The sequence below is a fragment of the Chiloscyllium plagiosum genome, unplaced genomic scaffold, assembly GCF_037043375.1.
Source record: "Chiloscyllium plagiosum isolate Xiang-an unplaced genomic scaffold, Cpla_swu_hap1 HiC_scaffold_6, whole genome shotgun sequence".
In the NCBI taxonomy this organism is placed as follows: Eukaryota; Metazoa; Chordata; class Chondrichthyes; order Orectolobiformes; family Hemiscylliidae; genus Chiloscyllium; species Chiloscyllium plagiosum.
In genome coordinates this window covers 98,782,756-98,796,550 of record NW_028270144.1, presented here as the reverse complement: position 1 = coordinate 98,796,550, position 13,795 = coordinate 98,782,756, and the positions used below count along the sequence as shown (strand labels likewise).

At 40.0% G+C, this 13,795-nt stretch overlaps 2 protein-coding genes across 5 annotated transcripts in view; one reads left to right on the top strand and one right to left on the bottom strand.

Moving 5' to 3' along the window:
• Nucleotides 1–13,795, top strand: part of LOC148149822 (SMAD family member 5-like) — a 42,542-nt gene that overhangs the window by 28,208 nt on the left and 539 nt on the right. For 3 of the 4 annotated variants that reach the window (XM_087988271.1, XM_087988268.1, XM_087988270.1), the window contains one exon: nucleotides 283–1,286. In XM_087988271.1, the coding sequence (XP_087844397.1) occupies nucleotides 283–426 (144 nt within the window). In that variant the 3' untranslated portion in view covers nucleotides 427–1,286. Of the gene's footprint in view, nucleotides 1–282; nucleotides 1,287–13,795 lie in introns of those variants that run through there. The other variant, XM_087988269.1, reaches the window with a different exon arrangement.
• Nucleotides 5,464–12,745, bottom strand: LOC148149823 (uncharacterized). Its single transcript, XM_087988266.1, has 3 exons — nucleotides 12,165–12,745; nucleotides 8,345–8,461; nucleotides 5,464–5,771 (listed from the first exon to the last, which is right to left on the bottom strand). Exons 1-3 carry the CDS (start codon nucleotides 12,705–12,707, stop codon nucleotides 5,664–5,666), a joined length of 768 nt encoding a protein of 255 aa, XP_087844392.1. The 5' UTR covers nucleotides 12,708–12,745; the 3' UTR covers nucleotides 5,464–5,663.

Genomic DNA, 13,795 nt, shown 5'->3' with positions numbered 1-13,795 from the left:
AAGTTCCACATGTGGTCAGTCTTGTGGAATTGAAGATCAATAATTTCCCAGTGATTCCCCATGTAAATAATTTTCATGCTTCCATTTGATTGCTTTTGGAGAACCATTTTCAGGAACCTCATAAAAGCCTGCCTGCCTGTCGTCATTATGAAGAAATGTTGCATGGCTTTGAAAACCTAAAAAGTATCAAAATAACTAAACATTATAAAAATGAAATTTAAATAGATAAAACACAAAAGGAAATCTACTCATATAAAACTGACTTCTTTTTAATCATTTCAGGGATGGGGAGCAGAGTACCATCGTCAAGACGTTACAAGCACTCCCTGCTGGATAGAGATTCATCTGCATGGACCCTTACAATGGCTGGATAAAGTTTTAACACAGATGGGTTCACCTCACAATCCCATATCTTCAGTCTCTTAGTATGGCTCTTTATTAACTCTCTTGATCGTAAAATATAAAACTGGCAAGTTAAAACTAATGCGTAAGATGCATATGGGTTTTTCCTAGTTTTATATGGGCCATTTCTTTTAAATTATTGCATGGTTACATTTGGCTTGTTAACCTTCATATCTAATATGGTGTTCTGTCAATTATGGTCTAGCAATTTTCCATATGAAATACAAGCAACTTTTGTTAAATTAGTTGACCATGGAAAATCGAGAGATGTTTTGTCTTATTGTTGGTGATTACAATTATTCCTCAGGGTACATTTAAATGCACATATCTTAACCTTGTTAGAAACAGCTGAGAAAGAAAAAAAATACAGATGATAGGTACTCACCTGTTCATATATTTATTACAAGTTGCAATTTAAAAAAAGAGAATTCTGAATGAATTAGATTTAAGTATTAAATTATGTAACAACTTGAAATACCAATTTGATGTTTTTAAAATATAATCCTGTACATTACAGCAACTCAATCTAACAGCTCATGAAACCGCATCTGGAATATTGTAAACAGTACTGTTCACTGTACTTATGGAAGGATATTAATATGTTGTAAGCCGTACAGAGACAATTTAATACCTGGAATGAGTGGAGTGCCTTATGTGAAAAGGCGATACAGGCTAGGCTTGCATCTTCTGGAACTCTGGAAGAGTCAGAGGTGACTATATGCAAGATCCTGAGAGGACCTGACTAAGTGAATGTTGAAAGGATGTTTTTTCCACTTGTGAGAGAATCTAGAACTAGGGGTCACCATTTAAAAAAGGAATAGCCCATTTAAGACAGAGATGAGGAAATGTTTTTCTCTGAGGGTTGAGAATCTTTGGAATTTCCTTTCTGAAAAGGCAGTGAATGCAAAAGTTTTAAATATTTTGAAGGCAGAAGTATAGATTTGTGATTACCAAGAGAATAAAAGATTATCAGGGATATGCAGAAACTTAAGAGTTGAAGTTAAGGTCAGATCAGCTAAGTTCTTATTGAATGGCAGAGCAGACTTGAGGAGCCAAGTGACCTACTCTTGGTCCTTGTTCCATGTATGCTTTTGCAGCTTGTTTGCCCAAGACACAATCTTTTGCACTGATGAGCTGGGCATCCCCAATGGGGATGGAGACAGTCCTCAGGCTCCATCTCCTTCCATTAATTGTTTGCATTCATATTATTCACAACTGATTACGGTAGGAATGTGAAGCTTTGATATGATCTATTACTTGCGAGATTCATAGCTCTGTCCAAAGCTTAGTGCTTCTGCTCTTTTGCATGCATGTGATCCTGTATCATTACTTCACCAGGTTAGCAGCTTTCATTTAGGTATGCATAGTGCTACCCCTACCTTGCTTCCTGACACTCATCATTGAACCAAGGTGGTCCTCTGGCTTCTTCATAATGTAAAAAGAAATCACACAATACTGGGTTATAGACCAATAGGTTTATTTGAAAACACAAGATTTTAGAGCCTCGCTCCTAGAACATCTCCAGGACACAGGCACCAATCAACCCCACTACCCTCAGGCCGAACACTTCAACTTCCCCTCCCACTCCAAGGCCATGCAAGCCCTGGGCCTCGTCCACTGTCAAATTCTAGCCACCCAATGCCTGGAGAAAGAACACCTCATCTTCTGCATTGGGACCCTCCAACCACATGGGATCAATGTTGATTTTACCAGTTTCCTGATTTCCCCTCCACCCACCTTATCCGGGACCTAACACTCCACCCCAGCACACCGCCCTCTTGAACTGTCCTACCTGTCCATCTTATTTCCCACCTATTCGCTCTACCGTCCACTCCAACCTATCACCATCACCCCCCATCGTCATCCACGTATCGCATTCCTAGTTACCTTCCCCCCAGCCCCACCCCACTTCCATTTATCTCTCAGACCCCTTCCCACTCCCCATTCCTGATGAAGAGCTTATGTTCGAAACTTCAACTCTCCTGCTCCTCGGATACTGCCTGACCGGCTGTGCTTTTCCAGCACCACACGTTTTGACTCATGAACAATGAGGATCACCTTGTGTCAGTATTACTGTTGGATGCAATCCGCAAATGGCTACAGTCCCTCAGATATAGACCAAGTCTGCTCCTGAATTCTTTCATGCCCTTTTCTTGAAGAATGTTTAATAGGAGCCGATGTTTGGATGAGAATATGTATATATCAGAAGTTCTGATGAAAAGTCACCAGACTCAAAATGTTGGCTCTGCTTTTTTTCTGCTCCAGAGATGCTGCCAGACCTGCTGAGTTTATGCAGCAATTTCTGTTTTTGTTTCAGATCTCCAGCATCTGCATTTCTTTATTTTATTTTAGTTATTAAAAACAATTGTTTCCAATACTCTCTGAAAAATTGATCCCATTGTTAGGCAGTTAGGTTATGTTACCAATTTGTGCAGACCTGAAAATTCCTAGATTTGGCAAACTAATTCATCACATTCAGATACCAGGACTCTACAAATGATAGTAATGAGAGAGGGAATAAAATAATATCACAACTCTCCACTACTGAATCCTCTCCAGAATCCATAAGACAGTATTGAGCTTGGTGATTGCATTCATATACCGTCTTAAGTAATATCTTATTAATCAGTAGTGATATACTGTTGTACAAGATGTGGGTGTGTTTGTATTGGGGCTGGGCAGATAATTAGACTCCAGCGAAGAAACATTGTGGCTTATGTCTTACTGTGAACAAACGGCACAATGATGTCTAAATTTTTATGCTAATCACATAGACTGCCTTAAGGTCTGCAGAATAATGATTCTTCCCAGGCTTCCCTGGCTGGAGTACAATTTAAGAATCACAGATTAACAGTGGAGTTTCTCATCAACACAACCAGAGGGTAGTATTAAAATGTCAGAACCTATTTCTTTGAAGTTAACAAAGAAACTAGAAATGAAAAGCTACATATCCATACTTTATTTGAAAATCAATATTCCAAAATTTGTTAAAGACCAGGCTTAATACATTGTAATTAAAATTCACCTTTTAGATCTTCAAACAAAATCACTTTTGAAGATATTTAACACATTTAATAATCTAGTAAACATACATTTCTAGAAATTCAAATGTCCTCTAACCTAATCATTTCCAATTTCAAACTGAATGAATGTAACAGTTGACTGCAGTGTTTAATATCTGCAAGGCGTCTGGGAATTAAAAATCATGCTTGCATCTGTAAAACAGCATTTGTATTCTATTTGGATGCCATAATTATTTATTTATAACAATGGAAGGCTGGCTATGTGAAGGCAAAAGAGGAAGAACCTGCTGAAAAATTGAGAGGATGATGAAGAAAAATTTTAATCCTGCAGAGCATTGTTCCTACAATGTCTGCATTGTGATTATACATGTAGTGCCTGCAGCCAACTTTACCTTTGTTAATTGAAAATAAGAGTGTGGAGGGAATGTACATGCGTAGGATTTGTAAGATGACAGCACAACCTCCATCACTTAGAAGGAGAAGAACAAATATTGAGGAACACCACCACATGGTCATTCCCCTCTTAGCCACTCACCACCTTGATTTGGAACTATATTGTTATTCCTTCACTGGGTCAAAATTTTGGAACTCCCTACCTAACAGTACTTCCTACACATCAAGGACTAAGTAGTTCAAAATGACAATTCATCACTATCTTCAGGGCAATTTGTACAAAACTGAAAATGTGTTGCTGGAAAAGCACAGCAGGTCAGGCAGCATCCAGGGAACAGGAGAATCGACGTTTCGGGCATAAGCCCTTCTTCAGGAATGAGGAAAGTTTGTCCAGCAGGCTAAGATAAAAGGTAGGGAGGAGGGACTTGGGGGAGGGGCGTCTTCTGTGCAGAGGAGATGACCTGGGGGGTGCAGTGAGAGAGGGACTCACTGAAATCTTTGTAGAGGGAGGAAGAGAGCTTCTTCAAGGAAGGTATCCTTGTAAGAGGATTCGCAGTAGGTTGAAATCTTTGAGGAGAAAGTGAGGACTGCAGATGCTGGAGATCAGAGCTGAAAATGTGTTGCTGGAAAGGCACAGCAGGTCAGGCAGCATCCAGGGAACAGGAGAATCGATCAACATTACGCCCCCCCCTCTCCCAAGTCCCTCCTCCCTACCTTTTATCTTAGCCTGCTGGACAAACTTTCCTCATTCCTGAAGAAGGGCTTATGCCCGAAACGTCGATTCTCCTGTTCCCTGGATGCTGTCTGACCTGCTGCGCTTTTCCAGCAACACATTTTCAGCTCTGATCTCCAGCATCTGCAGTCCTCACTTTCTCCTCAAAGATTTCAACCTACTGCGAATCCTCTTACAAGGATGCCTTCCTTGAAGAAGCTCTCTTCCTCCCTCTACAAAGATTTCAGTGAGTCCCTCTCTCACTGCACCCCCCAGGTCATCTCCTCTGCACAGAAGACACCCCTCCCCCAAGTCCCTCCTCCCTACAATTTGTACAAAAACCTGGTCTAGCCAGCAATGCCCACGTTCCCTTGAACACATAGAAAAAAAATGAATAGTTCAAACCTTAAATTCTGAACAGCAGAAATGAGCTCAGATTGCAATTTGCTTTAAGACACAAACTATAGCAGTGCTTTTCTGTAACATTACAACCTTTACATATCCTTACAAACTCCACAGACTTTCCATTATACAGTATCAAACAATAAAGGTACTCTTGAAATCCTTCCACACCCTTCTGCTTTCAGAAGCCATATAGACTCTTCTTTTAAAATCTACTTGCTATTCCAACTTTTCTCATTTTTGCTTAGTCAGGATTCACTACATTTTCTACCTCCACCACAATACTTCCTCAGATGACTTCACATACAACATTACGTAAATGATAGTTTTTGTTTAGGCTGATGTACATTGATGGCGCAGGGGCAACAGCGCTTTATTTTGCACTCAGCTGCTGTATCTAATTTGAAAATGTTCAGTGACAAGACTAGGTCCTGTAATAGTAAACTGCTCCATTTTATACCATCATTCCCTCAACCTCATTTGCACAATCATCATCGAGGGTCAAATTACCAATCAGGAATATTCAAAATATCCAAGTATACCTTTAATACAGAAAAAGTCTTTCATATGGTAATATCACAATCATCACACTTAATTTTTTTTTCAAAATGGTGTTAGAAAACTCTGTTCTCACAGTAATGAAGTAAAGCAGCTGAAAACCTTCAGTGACTTACAGAGGTTTCATTAGCATCATCCTCCTGTACATTACCATCCTATTTGCAAAGAAAGCATCACATTGGTGATTCTGGAAACTGCTGCCTTTGAGCAAGGGCCTGGTTGCTCAGCAATCGTTGCTGCTGTTGTAGAAACTGGACAACTTCTGGACTTCTCAATAATGACTAAAAATAAATATAATTGCATTACTCATCAAATATTATCAAATACTATTGCAATAGAAGTTTTTTTTGTACTCTATTACAAATTTTTAAATTCAACTAAAATTTTTGTTCTGCAAACTTCCCATTCTATATTTCACAGCAAAAAACAAATTCTCCTCCCATGCTCACAACAGAAAGCTAAGCTTGAAGACCACAAATAGAAACTAAATGTTAGTGTTTCAGCCACATTTCTGATTGAACTCTTCAAACTGGGTACTCCGTAGCATTTCTGAAAGCAAAATTATTTTTGTTTAAAAGAAACAAATCAAAGCAGTGCTGGGACACAGCCTACAAACATACATACATTGTGACATATCTGTTTCTTTACTAACTGACTGATTATCATGGCAAATGGACTCTTAAAACAAGTTTCATGGATAAACTATCCAAAACATCTAGAACAGTATTTTTGATCCAGTAATGTGCACAATATATTTAAAGAATTAGCAGCACAGGCCATTCAATGGAACAGTGTAGCTTTCCATACATTATACAAACCTGCCACATTATTTCATTGCACTGTAACATTTCTTTCTATTTCTTTCTCTCTTATGTACTTAGCCAGTTTAGCCTTACATTGCATCAACAAAAGGCAAGCATAAAAAAACGAGGTGTCCAACTCCTTTCAAGGTGAGCTTGAGAACAGAGCAGCCTGATTTGATACAATAACCATCCCATTAGAACGTGTGCATTAGAATGGACAGTCTTTTGTTCGCAGTTAGACTTCCACATCAGAAATAAATAGTTATTTTTAAATTTTATTCATTCTTGTTATGTGGGCACTGCTGACTAGGCCAACATTTATTGTCATTCCCTGGAGAGGCTGATGAACTGCACTCTTGAATCATTGCAATCAATATGGTGAAGATACATTGGCAGTGCTGTTAAGGAGTGCCAAGATTTTCACTCATTCCTAATTAAAGAATATTGAAACAGTTTCAAGTCAGGATGCTTGGAGGGAATTTGCAGATGCTGGTGGTGTTCCCATATATCTGCTGTCCTTATCCTTCCAACTGGTAGAGATCACAGGATTGGATGATGCTATCAAAACAGCCTTGGTAAGTTGTTGCAGAGCAGTACGTAAATAAGACACACTGCTGCAACATTTCTCATTGGAGATGGTTATTGCCTTGTACTTGTGTTGTGCGAATGTTGGAAATGTGTTGCTGGAAAAGCGCAGCAGGTCAGGCAGCATCCAGGGAACAGGAGAATCAACGTTTCGGGCATAAGCCCTTCTTCAGGAATCATTCCTGAAGAAGGGCTTATGCCCGAAACGTCGATTCTCCTGTTCCCTGGATGCTGCCTGACCTGCTGCGCTTTTCCAGCAACACATTTCCAGCTCTGATCTCCAGCATCTGCAGACCTCACTTTCTCCTTGTGCGAATGTTACTTGCCAATTATCAGCTCTAGAAGATGTCCGTACATTTATAAATATAGACCTGCCTGTTAGTTAAGTGATGATTTTGTTCCAGATGATAGTTTCTGAAAGCATTTGCATTACCAAGGTAAAACGGTCTGTCTGTATTTGCTATGCTTATTAAGCATATAAACTGGGTACAACTCCAACCAGTGAAAAGCTTGCCCTCTGATTTCCATTGAGTTCAATCTTGGTAGGGCTCCTTAATGCCATGCCCAGTCAAATGCTGACTTGATGTTAAGCAGTCACTCTCACCTCACCTTCAGTGTTTCAGGAGCTATGTAGCTTTAGTAGAAACTAAACTGAGCATCAAAAACCAGATTATTTCTTTACAAGTGCAGCTTGATTGCATTGTCAATGGCACTTTGCACAATGTTGCTGATAAGTGAGAACAGACTAATGTTAGGTAATTGGATGATTTGTCCTTTTTTTTGAGTACAAGACTTTCCTGAGCAATTTTCCACATTGCCAGATAGACGCTAGTGTTGTTGCTGTACTGAAACAGATTAGCTTGAGGCACAGGAAGTTCTGGACCACAGAACTTCAAGCACTTTTGCCAGGGCCCATAACTTTTACAGAATACATTGCCTAGACCCAAGTCTTCAAATCACATGATTGAAACATAGCTGAAGAACATAGCTGGGACTTCAGAAGGAGGCTGAGACTGATCACTGACTCAGCATTTCTGGCTGAAATTAGATACAAATGTTCCAGCTTTGTCTTTTGCCGGAGGGTGTGGTATGTGATTCTGGTTCTGAGGCTGTACTGCTAAAGTTTCAGCAGACAAATAGGAGAGTCCTTGTAAAAATTCAACTATCCTGCTCAACGGGAGCATATTCAATTTTCCACGGAGTTCACATCAGTTCGTCTTTAAATTTGTGGTGGTAAAACTCACAATTTCAAGCATTTATTACTGATTGGACTTTACAGACTGGGTTCACCCAACTGCAATAGATCAGCAACTGTGGCATATACAGAATGTACTGAACAGTATCTTCCATAAATGGAAAAAAAACTGAATCATATTTGAACAGAGTGGTATGACAAGGATTTATCACTTAAAAAATACAACATATATTTTCCTCAAAATAAAAGAATCAAATAATTCCTGTCTCACCAATCTCTTTTGACTTAAAACTTGCTCAAGGAGGCTTGCTTTACGACTCGTTTGATGCACTATCATACATCTCAAACGTTGTTTGGTGGCAGATGTAGGTCTTTCATCTGTATCATCCTGTTCAGAAACGAGAATACGTAAGTGCTTTACACATTAAAAAATATCACCTGCCATTAAACATCCCATTTAGTCATTGTTCCAGGTCATAATGACCTTTCACTGATCTCTTTCAAGGGAATCAATCTGTTTATCTCTTCAAAACCCGACATGACCTCTTTTTCCACAATCCTTAAAAACGCAAGTCTTCAACATATCAAAAATGAATTGGCTTCAAAGCAGTGATATTTTGCACTACAAGTTGCTGGAAGTGCAGGATTTCAATAATGTGACACTGTCCAGGAGAGGGCATGTGGGATGTGAATGAATAAAACAAGCACTGTAAACCCCTTTAATCAATTTGAAGAATTATGAAATTAACAGCATAAAGACCAAGAAGGTACTGTAAGTTAGAATCAGTGAAATCAATGTCAAATCTGGTGCAGAAAGAAAAATAAAGAGAGGAAGGATGTTTAAAACATCAACAATTAAACTTGAAGGAATGAGGCTCCACGTTTGAATTTTTAGTGCCAGAGACAATGAAATGGCAATTAATAACACCTAATGCTTTTAAAGGTTTGCTTACACTAATAATCACTGGACTGAGGTATCTGTGGTGAATATCTGACATATAAATAATGTACAAATGTGGATTTATGTAGAACCTTTCACCTTTTCGGCATATCCCAAAATACTTTACAGATAATTATGTAGTATATGGACATCTAGTTTCCATAAAAGCCTCAAACAGCATTATAATAATGACCAGATTCTTCTTTAAAATGATGTTGGTGAGGGTCAGGACACAGGGAAATGCTTTGGCTCTTATCTGAAATGGGTGCATGGCCTTTTTTTTTAACATTTACCTCAGATGGCAGACAATACCTTGGTTTATTGTCTCAGCTAAAAAGGCAAATGCATGATGTTCAATGTATACTAGTAGTATGGAAAACCACAAAAAACATTTAAACAAAGCAAACAGCTGAGTGATGCACCTCAAACAATAACATTTAGCTATTTGTATTTAACAATGCCCTTTTTCCTTATCTGAAGGTGTATATTATTTCAACATAAATAACAACAAACATCTGTGGCCTCATTTTGACTACTGAATCTGGTGCAGAACTGACTTAAAAGAAAAACTGTTCAATGTTTATTTCACAGTTATTAATGGCATGAAGAGCTGGAAATTCAATAAATCTAGTTATTTGTGGGCTGGTACAAGATGTGATGATTGTGAAAGTTGTTGGATTAGAATACAGCATTCAGAAAAGCAGCAAACACCTTTTTTTGTACAGTAAAAGGCAAAGTGGACCTTTTTGGTGGACTAGACAGGTGGACTGCAGCAGTTCAAGAAGGCAGATCACCACCACCACCTTCTCAAGGGGAAGCAGGAATGGGCAATAAATACTGGTCAGCCAGTGATGCTCACATTCCATCAATGAATAAAAAAAATCTTTCAAATAAAAATTATAAACTATAAATTAAGACAGGAAATAAAGAAATTAAAGCTTATTATTCAAGACTATTTGAAGTTACAGCATGCTTATGCATTTTTGTTTCAAAGTTATTGAGATTGAGAACTCATCACAATTAACAAAACCACTGGCCAAGTGTAACTCCTGGTCTGTCTGGAATATTGGGCAATACACAACAGCTGACTCAACAACCCTGAGCTGGAAGGGGTAAAGGATGGGGATATTTAACTTAATTTCTTACTCCAGTACATGCAGATAACAAGCAAAGAGTATAAAGAAAAACATGTACATTTATACAGTTTCATATATATTACATTTCATTAGCAGTCTGAAGGCACTTTACAGCCCAGCCAATAAATTACTTTAAATGTACCACAGTTTAGTGATCACAAGTTCAACTCTCACTATCGCAAGAACATGAATTCAACAAATTTGCTAATTTTAGGGCAGGAGCCACTAAAGTTTCTGTTATCATAATTAGAAGAAACAATAGAGGTACTATATATTACTGAGTGTATTCTAATGGCCAAATAGTAGGAAAGATAGAAACAAAGTTGCGGGAAGATGAAAGAAATGGAAATATTATTTAGTCGAGTTATAGAGCCATAGAGATGTACAGCACAGAAACAGACCCTCCAGTCCAACTTGTCCATGCCAGCCAGATATCCTAAATTAATCTAGTCCAATTTACCAGCATTTGGCGTATATCCCTCTAAACCCTTCCTATTCGCATACCCATCCAGATGCCTTTTAACTGTTGTAATTGTACCAGCTTCACAACTTTCTTTGGCAGCTCAGTCCATACATGCATCATCCTCTGCATGAAAAAGTTGCCCCTTAGGTCCCTTTTAAATCTTTAACCTTGAACTATGCCCTCTAGTTTTAGACTCCCCTATCCTGGGGAAAAGACCGTGGCTATTCATCCTATCTATGGTCTTATAAACTTCTCGGAGGTCACCATTCAGCCTCCAATGCTCTCGGAAAGTAGCCCAAGACTATTCAGCCTTTCTGTATAGCTCAATCCCTCCAATCGTGGCAACATTCTTATAAATCTTTTCTGAACTCATTCAGGTTTTACAATATCTTTCCTATAGCAGAGAGACCAGAATTGAATGCAGTAATCCAAAGGTTGCTCCTGTACAGCCGCAACATGACTTCCTATCTCCTCTCCTCAATGCACTGACCAATAAAGACAAGCATACCAAATGCCTTCTTCACCACTCTGTCTACCTGTGACTCCACTTTCAAAGAACTATGAACCTGCTCCCCAAGGTATCTTTGTTCCGTTATGTATATGAGTGATGCCCTGATTTGCCTTACCTAAACACGGCACCTCACATTTCATGATCTGTATGGGTTTCCAGAAGACTTTTGACAAGGTGTCACACAGAAGGCTGCTAAATAAGTTCAGGGCCCATGGTGTTGGGGCACTGTAATGGCATTGACAGAGGACCAGGTAACTGGTAGAAGGCAAAGAGTCAAGATAAGGGAGTTTGTTTCAGGATGGCAACTGCTGACTTGTGGAGTTCCACAGGGGTCCATGTACGGACCACAACTATTCATGTTACACATTAATAATCTGGGCTAAGGAACTAAGGGGATTGTTGCTAAGTTTGCAGATGATTGGAGGGACAAGTAGTATTCAGAAACTGCTCACAATAGTCCAAATGCAGTCTGACCAGAGACAGTATATCTCTGCTCTTGTACTTTAAACCTCTTGAAATGAATGCTACAACTACCTTTGCCTTCTGAACTGCCAACTGAACCTGCACAGTAACCTTAAGCCCCTTTGTCCTCAGATTTCCAAAGCCTTTTGCCGTTTAGAAAACCGTCTATGCCTCTGTTCTTCCTACCAAAATTCATAACCTCATACTTTCCCACACGGTATTCCATTTGCCACTTCTTTGCCCATTCTCTTAGCTTGTCCAAGTCCATCTGCAGATTCCCACCTTCCTCATGCTACTTGTGCCTCCACCTATCTTGGTGTTCATTTGCAAATTTAGCAACAATGCCCAGAGATCTTTCATCCAAATCATTAATGAATAGCATGAATAGTTGTGGCCTCACCACTGACCCCTGTGGAACTCCACTAGTCCACTTCTGCCTCTACTAATGGTCAAAGGTCTGCACTTCAGCAAGAAACCCAGTAACCTTTCAAGAAAGAATCAGAGTGGAAATAAAACCCAAAAATAACTGTTTGCACAGCATATGTAGTTTATGCTCATATAAGTTTTGTTCCTGCTGACCATAGCCTGAACGCTCTTCTTCTTCTTGTATTTGTCCTTGTAAGTTTTGTTGCGGTGCTTTTTGCACATCCAAGGCTTCCTAGGTTTAGCCACCAGGTTGGTGGTTTCAGTACAATCCTGGTACACACATTTCCTGATCACCGTCTCGCTGTGGCCGCTTTCTTCCTCCTCTTCATCCTCCTCCTCATCATCATCTTCCTCATCTTCCTCTTCATCTTCTAACTCCTCCAATTCCTCTTCTTCTTCCTCCTCCTCCTCCTCCTCCTCATCATCATCATCGTCCTCTTCTTCTCCTTCTTCCTCATCCTCCTCCTCCTCCTCCTCCCCGTTAGCCTGCCTGGAGTTCTCTGTAGTATCAGGAGCCCGCACGGCTTCCTCTGCTCCTCTTGCCTGACTACTTTCGAAGAGAGCCGCGGCGATAACCACCGTGGTCACCTCCTGGGGGCAGGCGCTGTGAGGGGACACGCCCGTCGTCGGCGTGGTGGTGCTGGTGGCAACAGCACCCTGGCTGCTCCGATCGCGCTCGCTTTGCCCCTCACTCATCCCGAATCACACGCCGCGACCTCCGACTGTAAACAACCCCCACGGAGGCCCAGCCTCTGCACATTACTGCGCATGCCCACACGTCTCGTCGCGCACACCACCGTGCAATGTCAGAGTTACTCCCCGCCCCCCTCCTGTACCCACCAATCAGCTACGGTGTTATTGGGATCACGTGGTATTCGCCCGACCGTGGGTGGCGGCCATCTTGGTAATGGAGAAATGCTATTTGGTTTCATTATCGTGGGATGGTCAGTTGTTGGAAGGATTTCTGTGAGGCTTTACTGTTCATCACTTATAGAAGTTTATGAAATAATGAGGGGTATAGTTAGGGTCAATGACAGTTGTCTTTTTCCTTGGATGCGGGATGCCAAAACAAGGGGGTACATTTTTAAGGTGAGGTGAAAGATTTAAAAATGACATGGGGACAATTTTTTTTTACACAGAGGGTGGTTTGCGTGTGCAATGAACTTCCCAGGGAAGTGGTGGATGTGGGTACAGTTATAACGTTTAAAAGATTTTTGGATAAGTACATGAATAGGAAAGGTTTTGAAGGATATGAGCCAGGAGCAGGCGAATGGGACTAGTTTAGTTTGGGATTATAGGGAGTTCTCCTAATTTGTGATTTGTGGACTTCCATTTATAAAGCAAGTTCCTGTTCGCTGTTATACAATTCTACCCCCGACACTAGCTGAACAGCGAAACCCAACCTAAGGATCCTTTGTTTGTGAAATACAAATTCAGTGTGATCAGCTAAAACAGGAATGCAATCGGTGTTGCAAGCCTTGAAACTTAGCGTGAAACTGGGAATTGTAGTCTACGTTTAGAAGAAACTTTACTTCAATCTGGGGGGCGAATCTTGAGGACTGGACTTCCAGATAAGCATCTGATGTGGTCAGTCAGCTTGCATGCTTTCTGGTGAAGAGCTTTGTGAAAGGTACAGTGCTGTAGTCAGTGATTTTAGTGTTAAATCTACTGTATTATTTCATTAAAATATATGATTTAAAGATTTACTTAGACTGTGCTATCATTTGCATTAAATTACTTATTTTGTTTCAATATTTACTAATTTTTTTGGTGGCCTGCCCCAA